Here is a 22,340-nt window from a genome sequence, read left to right as displayed (position 1 = left end):
ACCTGGCTTTGCCTCTAGAGGTAAGGGCCCACTTCACTAGGAGTGCAGTGTCTTCCTGAACTATTGTGAGGGGTGGACCTTCACAGGATGTTTGTGCTGCAGCAGACCTCTCCGCACACATTCATCAAGTTCTATAATTTGGACACGGATTAAACCACAGGATCCTGTGTCCTTCAGGGTTGACCTGAAGTCGAGTCTGCACTCAATAAGCATCTGTGCCTATACACAGTGTTGAATTCCACTCAAAATGGAATGTCTCAGAATACATATGTAACCCTGAGAGGGGAGCACAATGTTGTGTCGTGTTTCCACACCCCGGCTACGCCTGTGCACCTTCTTTAGATCAATTGAATCTGTTGATGAGCATTTCTGCCATCTATTTATGGACTCTGTGATGTGATGCCACGTTTAGACATGTGCTATAGACATCGACTCACATGGAAGTGTTCCCATAGTGTCAATGCTATGAGGCAGCACCTTTTTCTGCTTTCAAGGACCTGGGTTACATACATAACCTGAGGCATTTTTTTCTATCACATTGCTGTGAAAACTCTCTTTTTATAACCTATATTTTAAGAAGTGTAGATCTGCTATGCTACTGCTGCTGCTGAGCAAGTATGGACTTTATATTGCCAACACATACATAGACACACAGCTGTAAACATGTAAGATAAGGTGCTGCTGTATGAATAGGTGCACAAAAATCCTGTACCAGATCTAGGCAGCTGGAACCTGGGGGGAGGTGGAAAGTTTCAGAGATAACTCGCTGCAGCACCAGCTTAAAGCAAACTCTGCCGATCCAGCAGAGATAATCAGCTTGCGCTATGTAGTAAATTATGTGATAACTAGCATATTGCTTTGAAAAGACCTTTAAGCCGGCGCCCTCTAGAGTTTCATGACTGAACTAGACATTTATCTGCAGCCTTCAAAATAATCAAACAGAACCAGAAATCTAGCATGATTTCATTCATGTATATTCTGTGGCCGTTATACATGGTTAAGACCCGCCATCATAGTTACTGTTACTATGTTAAGTTTTGGAATTAGCACTTGATCTGGTATTAACGTATTACATAATTGCTCTTATCTCAAAAGCCAGCCTTTTTGACCAGACTGGTCCATTTTTCAGCTTCTTCTAGCCAAGAACTGCCCACTTAAACTAGAATATATTGTCTAACCATCATGTAAAGCAACCACAGTTCAGTTTGTTTTATGTGCCATTCATGGATGGTTTTATCTGAAACTGATGACTGATTTTTTCCTCAGTCAAACTTTTAGATCATTTCTGAAATATTCACTTTAAAACTATCCAAATATAAGTAGGTGTACATTACTTAAGATCAACTGTTTATCTGGCAGTATGTCAGTACTGTTTTTAAGGCAGGGCTTAGGGGAGGATCAGTTATCACAGGTGACGTTTACATTCAAAAATAATGTACTTAAGTTTAATGCCTATGAAACTAAAATCAAAACATGGATGTGCCTGTGATGTACCTCATCAAAATCTGCTATAATCTCATTGAGGAGCCTGAGACACTCCAACCCCTCCTTATTAACGTCAGATTCTGTGTAAAACTCCTTGAAGTCTGGGATGGAAGCGAACATCACACACACCAAATCGTACGACTGATGGTAGAGGTCCTATCAAAAATACAGCATACAAAAATATGTCTGGTGATGAAGATGACAATTGAAATAGACTTTCAAAAGATTTTTTTATATAGTATATATAGGAATAGTATATGATATTAAATAAGAAAAATAAGAAAATGTATTTATTTATTTATATATTATTTAGATTTAGGTCAATAGTCAAAAAAGCACATTTATTACATTAAGCATTTTAACTTTGTACAAAAAAGCTAACTTTGTAAAACAACAAAAAAAGAAAAAAAAGTTCTTTCTCAAATAATGTTGGATATTTTTAATTACATTTTCGCTGAAAGTGTAATGCTGATAATATAATAATAATAAAATTCACATTTTCTCATTATTGTAAGACATTTTGAATGACACTAACTTCGTTCTTCCAGTTACGACCCAGGAAATGTTCTGCCACATGGGCAGGTAGAACATTCTCTAAAAGCACCCGGTTCAGGTTCTCCATTGTCTCGATCTCCTCACACTCCTTCTTAAACTTGTTCCTCCAGAGGAAGTCTAACCTACAGTAATATTCATTCTGTTACAAGAGGACACAGAGGTAAAGAGATGGTACACATCTGATCACCGTATAAGGCTTTCAAGATGACAAAGAAAGCATAATCATATGCACATAAGAACATTTCATCTTTTCATTTCATCATTATATATACATTTATGGATTTTTTTTAAGCACAAAGACTAACTTGTATCAAAGTTGCAGCTTTGTGTTCTAGCAGACATTCATCACAAAAAATATTTCTTGAATTGGTGCAATTTAAAAGGAATTTAGTATGCTCAGATAGTTATTTTCACTCAGTCTACATTAGCCTATTTTTCATTGCTTTTTGAGAAAAATATGTCCACGACTAACCTATCACCTGATCAACCCGAACACATTACTTGAATTAATGAACTGAATGAACTCGCCTAACTGTACATTTCAAATAAAGAGTCCCTCAGACAGACCCATTATCTAGGGATAAACCGTCTCTTTAAACAGAATTAAAAGCACACACTGAAAAAATTAAGTGTGACCGACCGCTAACCTGCAGAGAGAGACTGTGAAAAGGCTTCAATACAGAATGAAAAACATACAATACTTTCATTGTACTATATAAAAAAAAAACTTTTTGAAGGGAAGGCTGATGAGAGCTGATAGTAACTGAAGCCATGGAAATTGGGAACACATATGTACTGCCACAATACTATAAGCTTAATCATAAAAATGACTTTAGAAATGTTTTTCTGATATGAGAGACTGTATTAAGATTAGACTAAAATAGGTAACTGTCACTGGACTAACATTCAGGCATATCTTACAACTTAATGACCATGATTAATTAACTCTTTCCCCGACCAGTGTTTCTTTTTTATTTTCAGTTTTGGTAATTTTCACAAAAATGTCATGGCCCCAGAATATTTAGTTGTATGAATATCTAATCAAGCAAAATATCAAAAGAAAGAACAGACCCTGTGCTCTTAAACAAAAATATTTTGTTTTATAATCAATTTTATTCTAGCATCAGACATTCTTTTTTTTAATCACCACTTGAATGTGGGTAAGTTTCATAAAAAAACATTGTGAGCAAAAAGCTGAGAAAATTGCATTTTTGTCAAAGACTACATTTGGATCAGATTCAGTATGATGATCAAAACATAAATAGATGGAGTAGATCGAGTCCATCAACACCCTAAAGTTTGCACAGTCCTAACCATAGATATACACCGATCAGGCATACCATTATGACCACTGACGGGTGAAGTGAATAACACTGATTATCTGTTCATCAAAACATCTGTTAGTGGGTGGGATATATTAGGTGGCAAGTGACGATTTTGTCCTCAAAGCTGATGTGTTAGAAGCAGGAAAAACGTCAATTGTATGGATTTGAGCGAGTTTGACAAAGACCAAATTGTGATGGCTAGATGACTGGGTCAGAGCATCTCCAAAACTGTAGCTCTTGTTGGGTGCTCCCGGTCTGTAGTGGTCAGTATCTATCAAAAATGGTCCAAGAAAGGAACAGTGGTGAACTGGTGACAGGGTCATCATGGGCAGCCAAGGCTCATTGATGCATGTGGGGGAGCGAAGGCTGGCCTGTGTAGTCCGCTCAAACAGACAAGCTACTGTAGCTCATATTGCTCAAGAAGTTAATGCTGGTTCTGATAGAAAGGTGTCAGAATACACAGTGCATCTCAGTGTGTTGTGTATGGGGATGCATAAACGCAGACCAGTACGGGTGGCCATCCTGACCCCTGTCCACCGACAGTGGGCACGTGAGCATCAGAACTGGACCACGGAGCAATGGAAGAAAGTGGCCTGGTCTCACGATTTCTTTTACATCACACGGATGGCTGGGTGCATGCTTAGCTGGGGAGCACATGGCACCAGGATGCACTGTGTGATGCTTTGGGCAATGTTCTGCTGGGAAACCTTGGGCCCTGCCATTCATGTAGTTGACACGTACCTTCTACCCAAGGCATTGTTGCAGACCATGTACACCCTTTCATGGAAACGGTATTCTCTGGTGGCTGTGGCCTCTTTCAGCAGGATAATACGCCCTGCCACAAAGCAAAAATGGTTCAGGAAAGGTTTAAAGAGCACAACGAGTTTGAGGTGTTGACTTGGCCTCCAAATTTCCCAGATCTCAATCCAATCAAGCATCTATTGGATGGGCTGAACAAACAAGTCCGATCCGTGGAGGCCCCACATTGCAATATACAGGACTTAAAGGTTCTGCTGCTAACATCTTGGTGCCAGATACCACAGCACACCTTCAGGGGTCTAGTGGAGTCCATGGGTTGATAGGCAAGGGCTGTTTTGGCAGTAAAAGGGAGACCAACACAATATAAGGTCATAATATTATGCCTGATCAGTGTATATACGTAGATGCCACATTTCAACTCTCCAGAAACAATGGTCCGGCCGCTATATTGCAAAGGTCAGCTAAAAGACAAGATAACTCGTCAATGGCGGGGAAAGAGTTAAAGGCAAGTTCTGTGTTACACACTGTACACGTTAAGCTCATTGCCATATAATAAAATTCCACTTACAATGGAAGTCTATGGAACACAGCATTCTTAAAAAGTTTAAAAAGCAGATTTTTTAATTATTTTGTTACATTTGAATCAGTGGATCTTATTATAAATAACTCAACTCTTCAAATTAACTTCTTTAGATGAACCTTTCACACAAAAAAGAGCAAGTATGATAAAGTTAAAGCACGTTTTTGTGGATTTCAGATTGAGAGAGACTCACCTGCCTTGCCAGCACAAGCAAAGTGACGAAGAAAATGAACAATGACACAGAGCCCATGGTCTTCAAATCTTTAAGAACACCCGGCCTGAGGGGGAACAAACAGAAATATAATATGTAGAGGTCAAAAAGGACACAAAAGAGGCAAAACTATTGTGTGTAGAGTAGGACACAGACTACTCAGCAACACTGTTTGGCCTATTCATAATGTCAATGTTGTGTGGGCAGTTGTAGTGGCTTATTTGACCAATTAATTTTACTCCTTTCATAAATGCCTAATAAAGGCATGCAAATGAAAAATCAATAAAAGAAACAAAGAAAGAATAAACACAAGAGAAATGCAAGAGGTTTTCTGGAAAAATAAAATGTCCCTCATCCTTCAGTCACCCAAAAAAAGACTAATCCACACAATGCCTGCCATCTCAGCAGCAGCACCTGTCACTCATAATCCCTGGGGATATTGAGAGACCTCCTGGAAAAAAATGCCACCACAATTCTCAAATGTATCCATATGGCACAATTCCTCATTCCTTCATTCTTTGTGTATGTGCAGTGCCTCCTAAAAGTAAATGATAAACAAGCATTTGACGGTAGGCAGTGACTTCCATAGAATTTTTCTCCCCAAGTCAATGGCTACTGTCTGTCTGGTTATACCAACGTTCTTCAAAATATCTTTTTTTTGAAATCATTTTTTGGGTGAACTACCCTAGTGAAAAAAAAAATCCACCAAAAGTCTGCTAAATGTGAACAACTAATTGTATACTTAATGCACTTTAGTTATCGGGAAACAGTGCTAAGGTCCAACTATAGATATACTTAGGTATATTTGATTGTGCTAAAATTTAACTACTGCAAGTATACTTCAGGTACACTTTAAAAATCTTGCATTTAAAGGATGACATTATACAGTGATCATATTATCCTCACTAACAGTTATATTAAAACACATTTTAGGCACAAAGGAACACTCCACTATTTTTGAAAATAGGCTAATTTTCCAACTTTCCTAGAGTTAAACATTTGAGTTTTACAGTTTTCGAATCCATTCAGCCGATCTCTGGGTCTGGCGGTAGAACTTTTAGTATAGCTTAGCATAGATCGTTGAATCTGATTAGACCGTTAGCATCTCGCTCAAAATAATGACTAAAGAGTTTGGCTATTTTTCCTATTTAAGACCAACGGAAAATGAAAAGTTATGGCTAGGAACTATACTCTCATCTCTGCATAATATTCATGGAACTTTGATGCTGTAACAGCGCCGCAATAATTGAGCAAGATGCTAATGGTCTTAGCATACTGGTAATTCAAAGATCGGCTTAATGGTTTCAAAAACGGTAAAAGTCAACTGTTTAACTGTTTAACTGGAAAATGAATCCTTAATATTAAGAAATGGGCATTGTGCAATAAAGAATAAACTTCAAATAAAGCTTAATTATAATATTTATATATCAACATGTCAGTAAATATGTTAATGGTTTGTAGTATATTTAGTATGAAATAAATGTATTTTAAATATATTTTGGTATAGTGTTTTTTTCTTTTCTTTATTAGGGTATCCCTTTAACAGACACTTCAAAAATGCCTGAATGTCACTGCATTTCATGAAAAAATATTAAAGTGGCATCAACAAATAAATGATGCTAGAGATTTTTGAGACAATTTTTGGGGCCACTGTATGTGAGTATAAATGCAAATCCAGTACCGGTCCAGTTGTTTGGTGTTTGTTGTTTTGGTGTTGTTGCTGTAGAGGGCGGTGCTGTAAGCATCCAGTATGGGGGCGTGTGTCTGGAGAATGATGATATTATAACCCACCACAGCAGCAAGCATAATTATCATCTTCAGCTCATAGTTTATCCTCAGGAACACGGAACATGAGATCAATCCCAGAATGCAACTGTAGATAAAATACTGCCGGGGCAGAGACAGCCAGTTAAATTCACATTAGGGCCATTCAGTCATTCAGTCTCACTGAAAAGAGAACTATGAACTTTCAGTATTTAAATGCTAAAAATTGCATAGTAGAACACTATTTTATATTTGATATACACAAATAGTTATATTTATAAAGAGCTTGTCTCTTGAAATATTACAAAATGGATCAACCTAGGAAAAGCTTAAACACCACGATTCTTATTTCCTAACCAATGTAACATTCTATGAAAATGCTTGAGGATGCGTTTGTCCAGCATCTTGATATCTGTGGAGATCAAATTTCATATAAGCACTGCATATAGCTCTCAGCGCATAACTATATTTTCCAGTATATTTTTCAGCTGTGAAATATCATTACAGAGTGGCCAGAATCACACACAGAATAAAGTGACCTATTATAGTGACACAAAAGTGAGACAAATTGGCTTCACATGACACTCAGGATTCATAACAAGTATGGTCTGTCAAGTATGTTTTCATGTGGGACTGTAAATAAAAGGTTATTCAGTTGGTTCACACATTTGTTTCTGAGAAGCAAATTTCCTAGATTTGTGGGTAAAAGGCATTAGATAAGATTTGTTGCAACTTACGGGCAAGTAGAACTTTTTAGAGGTCTGACAATATGGACCATCCATACTGCTGTTGGAAATGTTGAGTGGACTTCCCATTCCATCTTCGACTAAGAAGAACTTAAAACCCAACAGATGGAGAAAAACAAAATTTAGAGCATTACAGCAGAAAGACACCACTGCTCTTAGCTAAACACATCTGTTGCATTTTGCAGCAAATATGTTTCATATGTTTATAACACTTTTTCAACAAAAATTCAACAAAAACAAATGAGCTGCAAGCAGATAGAAAAGATAGAAGAGAAGATGTACAATTACCAACTTTGGTAAAAGCTTCTATGGATACAATTATTGTCCAGTTGGGGCAGGATTTAATTGAAAAGATGCATAAAAGTTTAAAGCATGTTGATCTTTGGTGTGATCAACTAACAAATGCTACACTTGTGTTACATATATATATATATATATATATATATATATATATATATATATATATATATATATATATATATATATATATATATATATATATATATATATATATATATATATATATATATATATATATATATATATATATAACAAAATGTAAAATGTTTTAACAAGTTCAGCTGAGCAGTTTAACCTCTGACCCTAAATGTGTGAAACCAATTGATATTAACTCGAAAAACACAAGTATGCAGTCACATTGCTCTTGGGGTATTTTTCCAACTGAAAACTAGTCACTTGAGCTCACGGATAACATAATTAGATTCACACTGGACTCGAGCCTTAGGGTGATGCTAACTCAATGATGAATCCATGCAGACAGATGGCACTTATTCTACTCTGCCTATGCTGATTCCATAGCTAAAGCCATCCAACTGGGTCAAAAACTGCTGACTGATTTATCAGCCAAAACTAATGTGTCATGTAATATATTTTGTTAATCAAACAAGATTATGTACCCAAGGAATGAAAATTGAATACTATTTAACCACGAATGTAACTGGTCTTTAAATCGCTGATCTCTTTATATTTCCTTATCTACCCTCTCAAAGCTTGACATGACAAAAGCAGAACAACACACAAAGATTTTTACAGATAATTACATCAGGTAATATTATCAATTACATGTGGGGTTCCTCAGGGTTCGATGCTTGGTCGCTTCCTGTTTTCTATATACCCACAATTTTGATGTATAGAAGCTTCAGTTGTGTAGTAATATATATTTATTTTACATTTAGAGAAAATTCATTTTTAAAAGCAGTTTAATCTAGACTAGTTATTGGGCAGTAGTGATGCTCACCATGTTGAATACAGCCATGACCAGGATAAGTGCAGTGGTTGCCATAGTGAGTGCAAGTCGTATCCAGGGCTTGTTGGTGATGACTTTAGAGGAGCCGGGGAGCCGGGGCATTGTGCAGGAAGTTGCTTTGCCCCATTGCTACGGCAACAAGAGAGAAAGAAAACAACAACAAAAAACAAGCTTTAACTCCCACAACCGTTATTAGCATATCTGCTTCTATTCCAAATGCTCGAGGTTATGACTGTGCCTCACAAGTCAGAGGCACATTAATAAACATAACTTCAGCGCGAGTGAGTGTAATAATAAAAAAGGACATCTATAACAACTTTGAGTAGAAGCCAAAATGAAGCCATTCACAATCCATTTTACTTCCATAATTTCCCTAAAAAAAGGACTACTACCCTCTCAAAACATGGTGTAGATCCTATTTCCTGTCAGAGTACGAACCCCCTTGGACACAAAATCAAATTTTATTGGCTGAGACAACTTTTCCCTTTGTGTGTGTTTTCAGTTAGTCTTCATGATGTAAGCTTACCACTTTGCATACCATTTTAGCATACTGCTAACAATGCAAAATGTGACCAATATCCTTGTTGCACCGGGAAAACAGTATACAGGGTTTGGAATCACATGACGATGAGTAAATAATTAAAGAACTTTAGTTTTTTAGAATTTTTGAATAAACTATCACTAAGCAAAACTAAAATTGAACGAAAGAACAAATCCATGCCTCTGCACATATTTATCTGAAATAAGATTACACAGCCTTGAAGAAACGGAGATATGTTTGTAAACTGACTTAGGACATTGCTTTACAAAACACTTAACCCCTACCATGTGCAAGAATAGGTAGAGGAGTCCCTCTCCAGACAATTATTTGTTAGTAAAACATCACCTATAAAAAACAAATGGCTTTCAGTTTTTAAACACATCATGTCTATCGGATAACCTTAACCCCCCTCTTTCATATTTGTGAATCTGTGGGCCGAATGAACGACCATGTGAACTCTCACATCAGATGGGAAACAGACTAAGACACAAATCAAGACACTCATGACATTGACAGCTATTTGTGAAACCAAAAGAGCCCTACTATAAAAGAAACACACATTGAGTGCCACAGAACTAACATAAGGTAGTCACAATCCTCAAACCTGTAGGGACTGAACTTTACTGCTATACAGCAAGAAAAACAGATGAAAAATAATCCAGTAAAATTATCATCACTCAAGATTATTTTCTTTAGACACAATAATATTAAGAAAAAAAGTGTGGGAGGTTGGTATAGCGCAAGATTTCTATTCATTGTGGCCTATTTTTATCATCATAAATTCTTTGTAAATTAATGAACCGGGGACAAATAAAGTCAAGCTTGTGGGTGAACGACATGCAAACCCTTCAAGTGCTTTGGAAGGTCATGCCTTCTAAAAATATAACTTGGATGCCTCAATACACGCAAAAACAGGTTACTTTAATTATAGCTGGGATTCCATTGAATGTTTGAGGTTGAATCTCACACATGTCAAGGTCACCCCGCCCCCAAAATAATTTATTGTAGCCTATTTTTAAGACAAATTACATTTTTGGCATTGTGACATTTTCGTATTACGACCTCTAATTCTATTGAGCTTTTTTCTCAGTACTCTCAAAGCTGATTCTCATTAATGCAACACAGTACTGACACTATAATTCAGCGATTTTAAATAGGAAATTATAATAATAATAATAATTGAATCACAAATAAAACAAAACTGTACAACGAATACTACTATGATGTACACTACTGTTGAAAAGTTTGGGGTTGGTAAGATGTTTTATTGTTTTTGAAAGAAGAAGCTTATTCAGTTAAAAAATCAGCAAAACAGTACGATTTTGAAATATAACTACAATTTAAAATAACTATTTTCTATGTGAACATATTTTAAAGTGTAATTTATTTCTCTGATGGCAAAGCTGGTTTTCAGCATCATTACTCCAGTCTTCAGTGTCTCATGACATGATTCTAATATGGTGATTTGGTGCTTAAAGCTGCAGTCCCTAAATTTTGCTTCTTTCTTCTTTGTTGACATCTCTGTTTGAAACCTTCAATTGCAGTTATTTGTGGAATTATCATATTTAAGTGGGTTTTGCATCAGCATGGCTCATCAGCATGGATGAATCGAATGAAGGGGGGGGGGGGGGGGGCATTCATTTGAATAAATCTTGCATACAACATGGCACAGACAAACTTCTTTTTTCCACTCTTTTCTGGAATTTAGTGAAAAGAGCCCAAACTATCTGCAGGGACCTAGAGCACACAGGGCCTGAGTTACACACTTCAAAATTTAATTTATAAAAAAATAATAATCAAAAAGCGCCTTTTTTTGGGGGGGGGGGGGGGGGGGGCAACATATACTTACATGTTTATCACTTTTAGCAGTGTTTTATGTAACTTCAAAGGGTTTCCTGTAAAATGACACCAAAGATTTAAACTTAGACCAATGTGTGTGTGTATTTGGGTAGGCCAAATCTTTTTGAGTTTAAGCGGATAATCGCACTACCAAAGGTGATTGAATGTAACAATCGCTTAGCTCACATCAAACTGTGCAAATTATTATTATTGTTATACTTTGTTTTCAAATTGTTAATGTAAACAACATCAGCATCGCTTGACTACATGTATTTAGTATTTATAAGTGTTACCTGTTGATTTCAATTTCCATACGGTCTAATCTTTTGATTTTGACTACGGGGGAGTCTCCAGTTGTCACTGATGATTGTTGTTTGGAACTTTCTGAATTACAATCCGCCATCAGAATGATAAGATTAATTATTCCAGCTGCTGTGGGAAATGGCTATAAATGATCCGCCACCTGCAGCATCCCCACATGCGATAACCTACTAGCCAGACTCATTCTTTGTGTGTACAGACGTTATGTAATGACGCAAAAGACATGCTCGAATTTCCCACAGAAATCCACCAGCACCACTCAAATTATAACACATTATTAAAAGCTTACTGTTGTGAATGGTTAGGAGAACTATGGTTAGGAGATGGTTTTGAACACTGGCTGGTTATTGCTCAAAATAATATTTTGGATAATTTTTACACAAATAAAAGTTACGGACTGCAGCTTTAAAATATATAGCTTTAACATGTATTATCAGTGCTGAAAACAGTTGCACTGATAAATATTTTTGTGACAACTGATATACTTTTTTTCAGCCTTCTTTGATGAGTAGAAAGTTCGAAAGAACAGCATTTATGTAAAATTATCATTGTAATGCACCCTTGCTGAATAAAAGGTCTTAGGGTTTAAAAAACCAAAAACATACTGACCGCAAATGTTTGAACGGTTGTGTAAAAATACAATTTAAATAATATATTTATTATTTACATTTTTGCATTAATGCAATGAGAATTTACTTTATTAAAAATTTGATTTTGGGGGTTGAAAATGACCACAACATAAATGTTGAATAAGCCATTTCACTCTAAGCTTTTAAAATATATTAAGGAAGAAAGAGCAGCAGAAAGAAAATGGAAAGGCATACAGGTGACATTTACTTAAGCCATTTATGTTCTGCAGGTCCAAAGTAGCTTGTAATTTGATTATAGGCGACTCACTCTAAGAGAGCAGAAAAAGAGTGCTGTTCCTCTAGCTAAAACAAGGAAAATTTCAATCTTATTTTGATACGTTGTTTTTTTCCTCTGGGTATGGCATTTTCTCAAATAAGATGAGGGTCTCAAATGTGAGGGAAGCTTGACTTTAAATGACATTTCAGTATACAGTTATTTCCTCCATGGAAAATAGACGTGTAACATGTCTACATCTGAATAGACTGAACGAAGCCAATCTGCTTCGTTCATTCTCACAGAAAGCTTCTTTATATTTACTACTATATTTAGCACTTACCAGTATGTGACCAGCGAAACAAATGCAGAGGATAAAGGCGAGCAAAAGGAAAGCCATTCCGAATGATACTACAAGGACGGTGGTCCTGTAAAAGACAAAATAATCAGCGATCCTCTGCAGCATATATACACATCACCTGCGCATGCTTAGTATAGTGCAAGTCAAGAGAAGAAATAGATGTAATCCCACACATAGAGATAATACCTTTTTCTCATTGGTATTATGAGAAGATAATGTCTTAGCAATTAACTGAAATAAGCTTAAGTACTAAAACAATCAGAATCAAAAAGAGCTTTATTGCCAAATGTGATTGCCCACACAAGGATTTTTTTCTTGGTGCTGAAGCTTCCAGTGCACATATAAAATACAACAAGAAGATGGTAATAAACATTCTAAGAATAATAATATAAACAGTATAAAGTCACAGTTAATGTTTTGTCTGAATAGACATTTATACATTATGAACATATTTACAGTAGTTTGTAAGTGTGAGTTTAGAAGATATAGCACTAAACAGTGGGAGCATATATATTAAATATATAAAAAAATAATAAAGATATATAGAAATATATTTAAAATAAAAACTAATAAAAGTGACAAAAGCACATAACAGAATTGCTACAACTTGAATACTATAATAGTACATAAATAATACCAAAATAACACGGATCTGGGCCAGATCTCTTGAGATTGAAACATTTTTTTCTCTTGAGATCTGGCCCAGATCAGTGCTATTTTTAGTATTATTTAGTAGTCATTTTAGTACTTAAACTTATTTCACTTAATTGCTAAGGAATTAAGTTTTTATTAATATGCTTTAAGACAAATCATATCCAAATCCTTATCAACACCATTGCTGAGTATTTTTACCTTAAAGCTACACTGTGTAACTTTTTTAGTTTATTCTTAGCTAAAAACACTTAGTTCTTTCAAAAATATATGTGCTCATTAATGTATATTTACTTCTTTCAAGGCATAAAGTATTCTCGTAAGTTTATAATATGCCATTGAAAATAGATACGGGTGAGGGGTTCGAGTGCCGGTCGCCATGTTGCCCCTCCATCTTGAAAGTACATTAGCCAAAGCGGGACATTCCCGTAAATTCAAGCTTCGCCTTTTGCGTTTTAACACTCGATGGCACCGTGTCGAATGTGAAGATGGGGATTGTCATGTTCATCTTGGACTAATTCGGCCACCGTAGGAGTTAAAATGAAATCAGGATTGAGAGGAACAGAAACTATTATTCCCTGGCTGGTCATATACCTTTTCACCGCTAGATGGGGGAAAATGTCACACAGTGTAGCTTTAAAACTGCAGTGAACCAAAAAAATTAAAAATTAAAAAAATTAAAAACGCATTAAAATCGCTGGTGTTTCTTATGTAACAAACTACCTTGTAACCAATCACGTCAATGAGCGAGTGGGCTTTAGCATATAATTAACTAATTTTTGAAGCAGGGGAGTCTAAAGAGAAGCCAGGTTGTATATTTTTCTTTTGACTTGAAAAGTCGTCATGAAAAGACATGAAAATTATGCCTATGATGTATATTACAATGTTTTGATGAACAATATGCCTTTCTCCACTGATGTTCTATGATGTTCAAAGCGTTTGTTAGGATACTGATTTTTATAAGACAGCGTCTGACTCTTGGGTACTGATCAGGAACATGTTGTGTAATCATATTAATTACCGTTATGTGTCCGACGTAGAGAGCAATAAGTAAGACGCATTACCATTCCGGTAGACAAGCCTGAATGAGTGAGTGTTGGCGGGGCTCATATGCATATTCATGATAAAGCAAGGGTGTAGTTACATTCTCTGACAATTTATTTTAAGGCATGAATACATTTTGGTGATCAAAGATGTGTTTTAAGGGATACAATTATTTGCTACAGGTGGACTTTGAAATTAAGTTTTTCATCTAATATTTAATCTATATACGTTTTATTTCAATTACCAAAAACAACTATTTTCAGTAGTTTTAGTTTACAATATCAACACTTGCTCAAATGCCTCTTTCAACATAGATCGTTGGGATTTTTCATTGTCTGCTAGGTGAAATCATGTCTGATTGCTTAGAAAAAACTAAACAAAAAAAACAAAAAATTTCTTGTCATTAAGCTGGATGAATTAAAAGGGATAGTTCACCCAAAAATGAAAATTCTGCCATCATTTAATCACCCTCAAGTTGTTCCAAACCTGTATTTGTATCTGTACCTGAGTATTTTTTGTTCTGCAGAACACAAAATAAGAAATTTTAAAGAATTTTTGCAGATAGATAGAGCAACCATTGACTACCATAGAACGGACAAAATACTATGGTAGTCAATGGTTGCTCTATTTGCCTGGTTACAAACATTCTTCAAAATATCTTCTTTTGTGTTAAGCAGAACAAAGAAACTCATATAGGTTTAGAACAACTTGAGGGTGAGTAAATGATGACATAATTTCCTTTTTTGGGTGAACTATCCCTTTAAGGTAGCATTCCTGTCCATAGAACAAAAAAGTATGGGGCAAATTTGATGCTGAAGTTTAGGGTAAGGTATTTGGATAAGCCTAAGCAGGCATCACTAATTCAATGCCTTTTTTGAATATAGGAACATAAACGTTTAGCTCCAGTCTTTGTGGTGCCACACATCACCATAAATGTGATATAAAATCAATGTCAGTAAGTGAGGACACAGCTTGAGAAAAGCATTGTGCTATCGGCTCCTGTGCATGTGTTCTCCGTCAACATGAGCAGTAAATTAGGGTGACGTCCTGAATAGATTTTTCTGACTTCATACAAAAGGAAACATCATTTCCAAAGCAGATTGGCCTCTGATTAAAAAAAAAAATCTATAACTGTCTGCTCAGGGCAGTCTTTTTTAGACAGGCACTGATGTCCCCATCATCTCATTATTTATCGCTGCACTCATTTTCTTTCAGTTGTGTAGATGTAATATTATTATGTGTCACTAGGTCTAAGTGCTGTGTGAGATGGTGATTGTCTGCGTAATTGCGTCGTGATAGACAATGACACACTTGAAAGATGTTGCGGAGATGGTACTTACTTGGGCACGACTAAAACCTGCACTATAAAGATGCAGAAGAAAATGAGACAAGCACAGGTGACGTAGTACTTGAAGGCCGGCAGAGTCGTGGCTCTGTACTGTTAGAAGAAAGAAAAGGAAAAAATATCTCAGCTCGTGCTGTTTTTTTTTTTTTTGTACAGGTTTTTGTTTTGATTGTCTCGGTTCTGATTCTGATGTGTTTATCTCTTCACAATGAAGCACCTACAGTATTAGTCATTCAATGGCACATACCACACCTCAAGAAGGGATGTACCTCTTTTTCGAGGGTCTTATTGTGAAAGAACAGCGATATCCTTTGAATGTCCTCTGACTTCAGCCACTGTCTGGTGGAAAGAAAGCATAAATAAAATTATTTACTTCAATTAAATTCTCTATTATAATAAAATCACTATTTTAATAGCTTCTTTGGTGGCACTGATGCAGGAAATGCTCTGAAAGTGAAATTAATTATAAAAAAACAAACAAACAAACAAATAAATAAATGTTACATTGTAGACCAGGGTCCAAATCTCAGACTACTTATGAAAATGCTTCTATTTAAGATGTTTTTTTATTGGATTTTTGGATTATGCAATACTAATTCATTTTAATTTAATTATTTAACAATTATGTTTTGAAGTATTTTTATTTCATTATCTGATAAATATGCGAATGTACTGTACTTGACTTGTACAAAAAAATTCCAGGTATAAATTTGATTTTGAATCCCAGATTTTCATTGTGGGGTCAGACTTTATCCTTGTTATCATTTGGCTATTTCTTGTGCTGTTTTGCAGAAAATTCATGAGTTTCTCTGTATGGATAAGATGCAGAGCATTATGGACGCTCACTTCTGTGAGTTGATGCCATCAATAGTGCGAATGATTCTTTCATTCAACTCCTCTTCAAATCTCTTCTTCTGCGATTTTGTTCTGAAAGGCAAATATTTCAAACAAGCATAGAAATGCAGATGAGGTCAGTGTAAATGTTCTGAAAGGTTATTCACTTGAATTTAGATTCTTGCTTTTTTTTGGTTATATAACGCAATAAACAGTAAAAAAATATTAAAAAACAGACCTTTCGGACCTTTGCTGAAAGTTGTACTGCCCTAACGGCACATCCTGTTCGAAAAAAAATGAAGCAAATGGAATTAAAAGAGCACTACTAAGTGCTTTCAGTACTAGCTAGTCCTGATGACTAGGATCACGATTTAAATCTTGAATTAGAATCACTGACTTCTTTCCATGTGCTCGGGTTGACTCACGTGTGTGTTGATCTTGCCGTTCTCATTGGTCATGCTGTCTCGATGGTGAAGGTTAGCAAATGGTTTGGCTGCTCCCCAGGACTCAAGGTACTGTGTCATGCGGACAGATGCCCTCATCTTGGCTCCATCCAGAGTGGGGCGAAGACGAGGGGGTAGCAGTGGACTTCGTTTTTCTGCCTAAGTAACAGCATAACATGAAGTACAAGTTTAAATGGTTGCGTTACAGACTAGAGGCATTAGAGCACAGAAAACCAAAAAAATCGGACTGAAGTGGTGGGTCACAGGTGTGTTTTGTGTTTTACATGATTTGATACTTTGATTTTGGTATCTTTTGGATGCTAAATGATTTTGGTACTTGATGTTCAATGTAAAATCTGGGTCCTGAAGCAAAACCTGTTGCAAACCCATTGTTTCTAATGAATTTTTCTTTATCATGATTTGGATCCAACCTAAAGGATCCTAATGTACTCAAATATGAACATTCCAACAATCTGCTAAGATACAAATACAATCCTACAATATGCACAATTTTGTAGACAAGGTAAAACCCAGCCTGATTTGACTTCACCCAGCAGCTCAGGCTGGAAACCTGTCCATTGTACATTAATTTATTCTGCTTCTGTTACACATTTGCAGGAACCAATCACAGTCTGGCTTATCCACCTATCGGTGGGTTTAACACAATGTGGATATAGAGAAGCAATGGCTCAACCCCCAATGACCACACCTCTTGTGGTCTGATTGGTTGAAGGACTATTCAATTGCGTACAGAGTCAGTTGAACTATGCCAACTGATCCTGCCTCTTGTGCAGTAGAAAATATAGAGCAGACTCCCCAGACCAATGTTCAATCTTAAAAGATTGAACTTGGTCTGGTTATAGCCAGACAAAATATTTTTGTATACAATCAGGCAAATTATATAGACCCCTCTGTAAAAAATCTTCAGAACATAGAATACCGGTATATATATTTTTGTACCATATTTGATGGTACTTGACTCCAGAAGCTAGAAAACCCTTCCCCTCAAATACATATGAGAACAACTAAACAAACAAGCAAAAGCCCTCCAAACTCAAATTCAGTCATCATAATGGGAATGTGGGGGGAGTGGGTGTGCAGTGGGTTGTTATGATAAGAGGGCCGAGAGGCTCAAACCGAACAGAAATAAATGTACGAGTCTCTTATGAGAAAGATTTGCTGCTTTTGTTACCTCGGGCAAAGCAAATGCATTGTTGAAAAGTAAATAAAGCACTGGATAAATAAAAGAATAGCCATAGTAATATGAATATATAATGCCAGGCATTATGATATCTGTGGGCTGAAAAGCCCACACACATCTCAATGGATGGATGTTCTGGGTTTAGATGCCCGTACCCTTGAACTTGAGTTTTGATAAACAGTCTTTCCAGGGTTGTCACATGTGACCACAAAGACACATTTGTGTAACTGCAAAGTCAAAATTGTGTAATTATGCTAATTAGCACTAAGGGTAATTGAATGCAATGCAAATTAGCAAAGTAGTTGAATAACTAGACATATTGTAATATGATACATTAAATATCATACAGCAGGCTTGTTTGGATGTGATTAATGCTTTTGTTTAAATAAAGTGATTATTGAGTAAATAAAGTGAAGTATTTTTGTTATTTATAATTTTATTTATGAAAATAGATTTTATTTTTTTTACCTTTGGATTGATGACTAGGTATGTGATGACGCCGTGCTCTTTCAGGTAACAATCTCTGCTTTGTCCATTGCCAGCCTCGACTTTATATGCCCCTTTCAAATGTTCCAGTGTAACAGAAGAGATGTGAACCCGTCTGGAGAGGAGCACACAACTATTACATGCTGGCAAATGAAAGCACACTTTACAAAAACAGGTGCATTATATGAGTTTTCCACAAATGTTCCAAAGCCTGCAGAGACAATAGAGTTAAGATATGATAAATGAATGTAGCTCTTTACGCTTCTGTTATTTTTTGGGGTTATTCAACAGAACATTCATTAGTAGGACAAAAGCACATTCATTGTACTCTCAAAAGAGCATTTCTATTAACGTCAAGAACCCTCCATGAGCATAATAGCACTTGTAGCAAATATGTGAAAATCCTGAAAAGGATGGAAAACAAAAGTCATATGCTTATCTTACCCAGGTACACCCCCTGCCTCCATGTGATTGGCCAGGGTGACATCGTGTGACCAAACATCATACTGCCATTTCTGAAGGCCAATCACGCCGCAAAGAACATTCCCAGAGTGCACTCCAACACGCATGTTAATGTCAACACCCGTAGCATCTCTTACCTTCCTAAAATAACAGATACAGTTTAAAAAAGTTTTGGACACACCTGCTCATTCTTTATTATTCGTTACTCCAGAGCAGGTTATGTTCAAGGGTTAGTTTGCTTAAAGGAACACTCCACCGTTTTTAGAAATAGGGCTTATTCAAATTCTTTCCTACATTTAGATATGTGGGCAAATACATTTTTGTCTCAGTGCATGCATTGTTTTAGTTTGGCAGGATCGCCGCTAGCTTAGCTTAGCATAATGAATGGAATCCTATTTTGCCAGCTAGCGTGTCTCAAGAAAAAGTGATAAAAAAACAACAAAACAACCCCCCCCCACCTAATTACTTATTGTGGCCTGCGTATTCACAACGAGTACAAATAGCGATGCAGATTAAGACTAGGTGATTTCCTAGGCAGATATTGATTTGGGACTATATTATGGGGAAGCACAGGCGAAGCACTGCTAATTGGGCGCAGAGATATCACGATTGCGATCGCTCTTCACTCAACAGCCAGAGGAAGTGAGGATGATAGCCTTGATATATCTGTGCCCAAGTAGCAGTGCTTCGCCTGTGCTTCCCCATAATATAGTCCCCAGTCAATATCTGCCTAGGAAATCGTCTAGTCTTAATCTGCATTGCTATTTGTATTCGTTGTGAATATGCAGGCCACAAGAACTAATTAGTTTTTTTTTTTTTTTTATCCCCTTTACTCTGGACATGCTAGCTGGCAACATAGGATTCCATTCATTATGCTAAGATAGCTAGCGGTGACCCTGCCAAACTAAAACAATGCATGCACTGAGACAAAAAATGCATTTGCCCACATATCTAAATGTAGGAACAAAGTTGAATAAGCCCTATTTCTTAAAACGGTGGAGTGTTCCTCTAAGAGCAATTGTTTATTTGATGCTAATTAACTAAATGCAGATTATATTAATTATATAAAACACATCTGAATACCTCTTAAGCAAACAAACCCTGGAACAAAACCTGCTCTGAAGCTATGGCTACTTACATACCCTGAAAGTTAACTCCATTTTTGAAACCAAAAGTTGAGATTATCTGCTTACTTGCCCTTAAACGTACCCATGTCACATAACCTGCTTTCTGGAATCTCCAGGAGGTGTGTGTGTGTGTTTTTTTTTTAAATATCAGGACATAAATGTGTATAATGATATGGGTATGATATAGGTATTACAAGGAGAAGGTGAAATATGAGGACATTACCCATGTCCCCACTTTTCAAAAGGCTTATAATTCATACAGGATGAGATTTTTTTAAGAAGTTAGGGCCTGGGGCAGTGTAGGGGGATAGAAAATAAGGTTTGTACGGTATAAAAACCATTACACCTATGGAATGTCCCCACATTTCACCAAAACAAAAGTGTGTGTTTGTATGTGTGTTGCTAACAAAACAAAATAAAGCTGGTGCTCCCTCAAATAAAAATAAAAACATAAAATAAAATAAAAAGGTGCATGGCATCTCTGTTGCTGCCATCATTTCAGTGTACCTGTCACACACCATATTTATTTCTAAGAGCCCCTCAGCCTGAGCTATGTCATGTTGGAAAATACACTGGAGGGTCCTCAATTACCTCCTCAAATGGGTTTGTGTGAGTGTGAAAAAAAAAAAAAAAAAAACGTTACAGAGAGCAAATGTGAAGCAGAAGAGCGGAAGAATGAAGAATGAGTGAGGAATCGTGAAAGAGACTGGAAAAAGGGGCTGCACGTTGAGATGGAAAAAGAGAGGAAAATGAGAATGTGTGGGTTTCAACAATATCACACATCTGAGCCTCTTGAGTATGCAGCCTCAGAGCTTATTTCAGCTTATTTTAGCCTTAGAGAGTAGTGCTTGAAAAGACGTACACCATGGGAAAAAAAAGGCACAGAAATGGTCCCTGGTAGATGATGAAAGGGCATAATGTTACAAACATCTCATGTGTAGTGGTTTAGGAAGTTATAGTACATACAATTCAATATGTCTTTTTGCTCTAATGAAGAAATGGGAAGATATTTAGGGGATAACATGCATTATCTCAAAATAAACCCTGATAAGCACTGGCTTATGGGACCCCCACCCCATTTTAGCACATTGTAAGCCTTACCAAATGTTGGTTAAATTTGCCTATCAATACTTACTTTTACACCATATTTGCACAGACATTTAAATAACACAGCTGAATCTTCCTGAGACAAAGGTCAGTTAGACCATTTAGCGGTTATTGAACAAATATATTTTAGTGCAGATTGCTGTGATAAACCAATTAATGTACTGTTTCATGGAGCTGTGTAATAATTATGTGTGTTTGTGAAAAACAATGTGCTCTCTTACTTGATAGCCTCACACATGTCCAGCCCCATCTTCACACAGTTATTGGCGTGGTCGGTCAAAGGGTCCGGCAGCCCTGACACACAGTAATAGCAGTCGCCCAGAATCTTGATCCGCATGCATTCGTTATCCTGAATCAAACCAAATTAGACAGTGTAGCAGATATTACATTCTACACAGGGGAAAAAAAAACATTAATACCTTGTTGGTTCTCAGCCTGGCCAAAAATGATGTCATCACAATTTGGCAGGTTTAATTGTGTTGTCATGAATAAAACAATTGACTCCAAGCACAACTATGCAATATGCTTACAACATGTAAACCATTTTTTGGAATAAAGGGTGAAGATTTTCCTAGGACGACATCACTTTTGGCCACTACTGTACTATAAAGTATGACAAGTTCTAGTGTCTCCTATGCCTGTTAGGACTTATGATACCTTGGCTATCTGGTCAAATTTGCCGAAGAGCTCATTGAGCATGTAGACTAGTTCTCCAGGTGAACAGTCGCTGGCCAGACGTGTGAATCCAACAATGTCTGCATACAGAATGCTGTGGAAAATGTTAAAGAAAACGCAAAAGGAGACTTAAGCAAACTGGTAAAGAACGTGAATTGATTATTTTGTAATGCAAATATTACACACCTTGCAAATAATAATTTCCTTAATAAGCATTTGTCTTGTGTAGAAATATCTAATCCTTAAACAAGCGGCTGAGCTGGTATTCAAAGGGGACATATTATGCAAAATTCACATTTCAAACATAAATGTGTATCAGCAGTGCATACACATCCACTCTATAATGGTACACATCTACCCACTCCTTT

At 36.4% G+C, this 22,340-nt stretch overlaps 1 protein-coding gene across 2 annotated transcripts in view; it reads right to left on the bottom strand.

Annotated features, from left to right (window-relative positions):
- The window catches only part of adcy2b (adenylate cyclase 2b (brain)), a 93,645-nt gene that overhangs the window by 3,373 nt on the left and 67,932 nt on the right, over positions 1-22,340 (bottom strand). Inside the window, exons 6-21 of one of the 2 annotated variants that reach the window (XM_067425549.1) lie at positions 21,955-22,066; positions 21,519-21,646; positions 19,046-19,204; positions 18,584-18,716; positions 16,897-17,073; positions 16,710-16,753; positions 16,484-16,564; positions 15,907-15,976; positions 15,633-15,730; positions 12,580-12,664; positions 8,684-8,821; positions 7,417-7,515; positions 6,597-6,802; positions 4,898-4,982; positions 2,021-2,179; positions 1,495-1,641 (exon numbers count right to left, since the gene is read on the bottom strand). In XM_067425549.1, the coding sequence (XP_067281650.1) occupies positions 1,495-1,641; positions 2,021-2,179; positions 4,898-4,982; positions 6,597-6,802; positions 7,417-7,515; positions 8,684-8,821; positions 12,580-12,664; positions 15,633-15,730; positions 15,907-15,976; positions 16,484-16,564; positions 16,710-16,753; positions 16,897-17,073; positions 18,584-18,716; positions 19,046-19,204; positions 21,519-21,646; positions 21,955-22,066 (1,921 nt within the window). Of the gene's footprint in view, positions 1-1,494; positions 1,642-2,020; positions 2,180-4,897; positions 4,983-6,596; positions 6,803-7,416; positions 7,516-8,683; positions 8,822-12,579; positions 12,665-15,632; positions 15,731-15,906; positions 15,977-16,483; positions 16,565-16,709; positions 16,754-16,896; positions 17,074-18,583; positions 18,717-19,045; positions 19,205-21,518; positions 21,647-21,954; positions 22,067-22,340 lie in introns of those variants that run through there. The other variant, XR_010899233.1, reaches the window with a different exon arrangement.

The sequence above is a fragment of the Pseudorasbora parva genome, chromosome 19 (assembly GCF_024679245.1).
Source record: "Pseudorasbora parva isolate DD20220531a chromosome 19, ASM2467924v1, whole genome shotgun sequence".
Classification (NCBI taxonomy): Eukaryota; Metazoa; Chordata; class Actinopteri; order Cypriniformes; family Gobionidae; genus Pseudorasbora; species Pseudorasbora parva.
The sequence above is the reverse complement of the archived record's forward strand: the minus strand, read 5'-3'. Positions and strand labels throughout refer to the sequence as shown.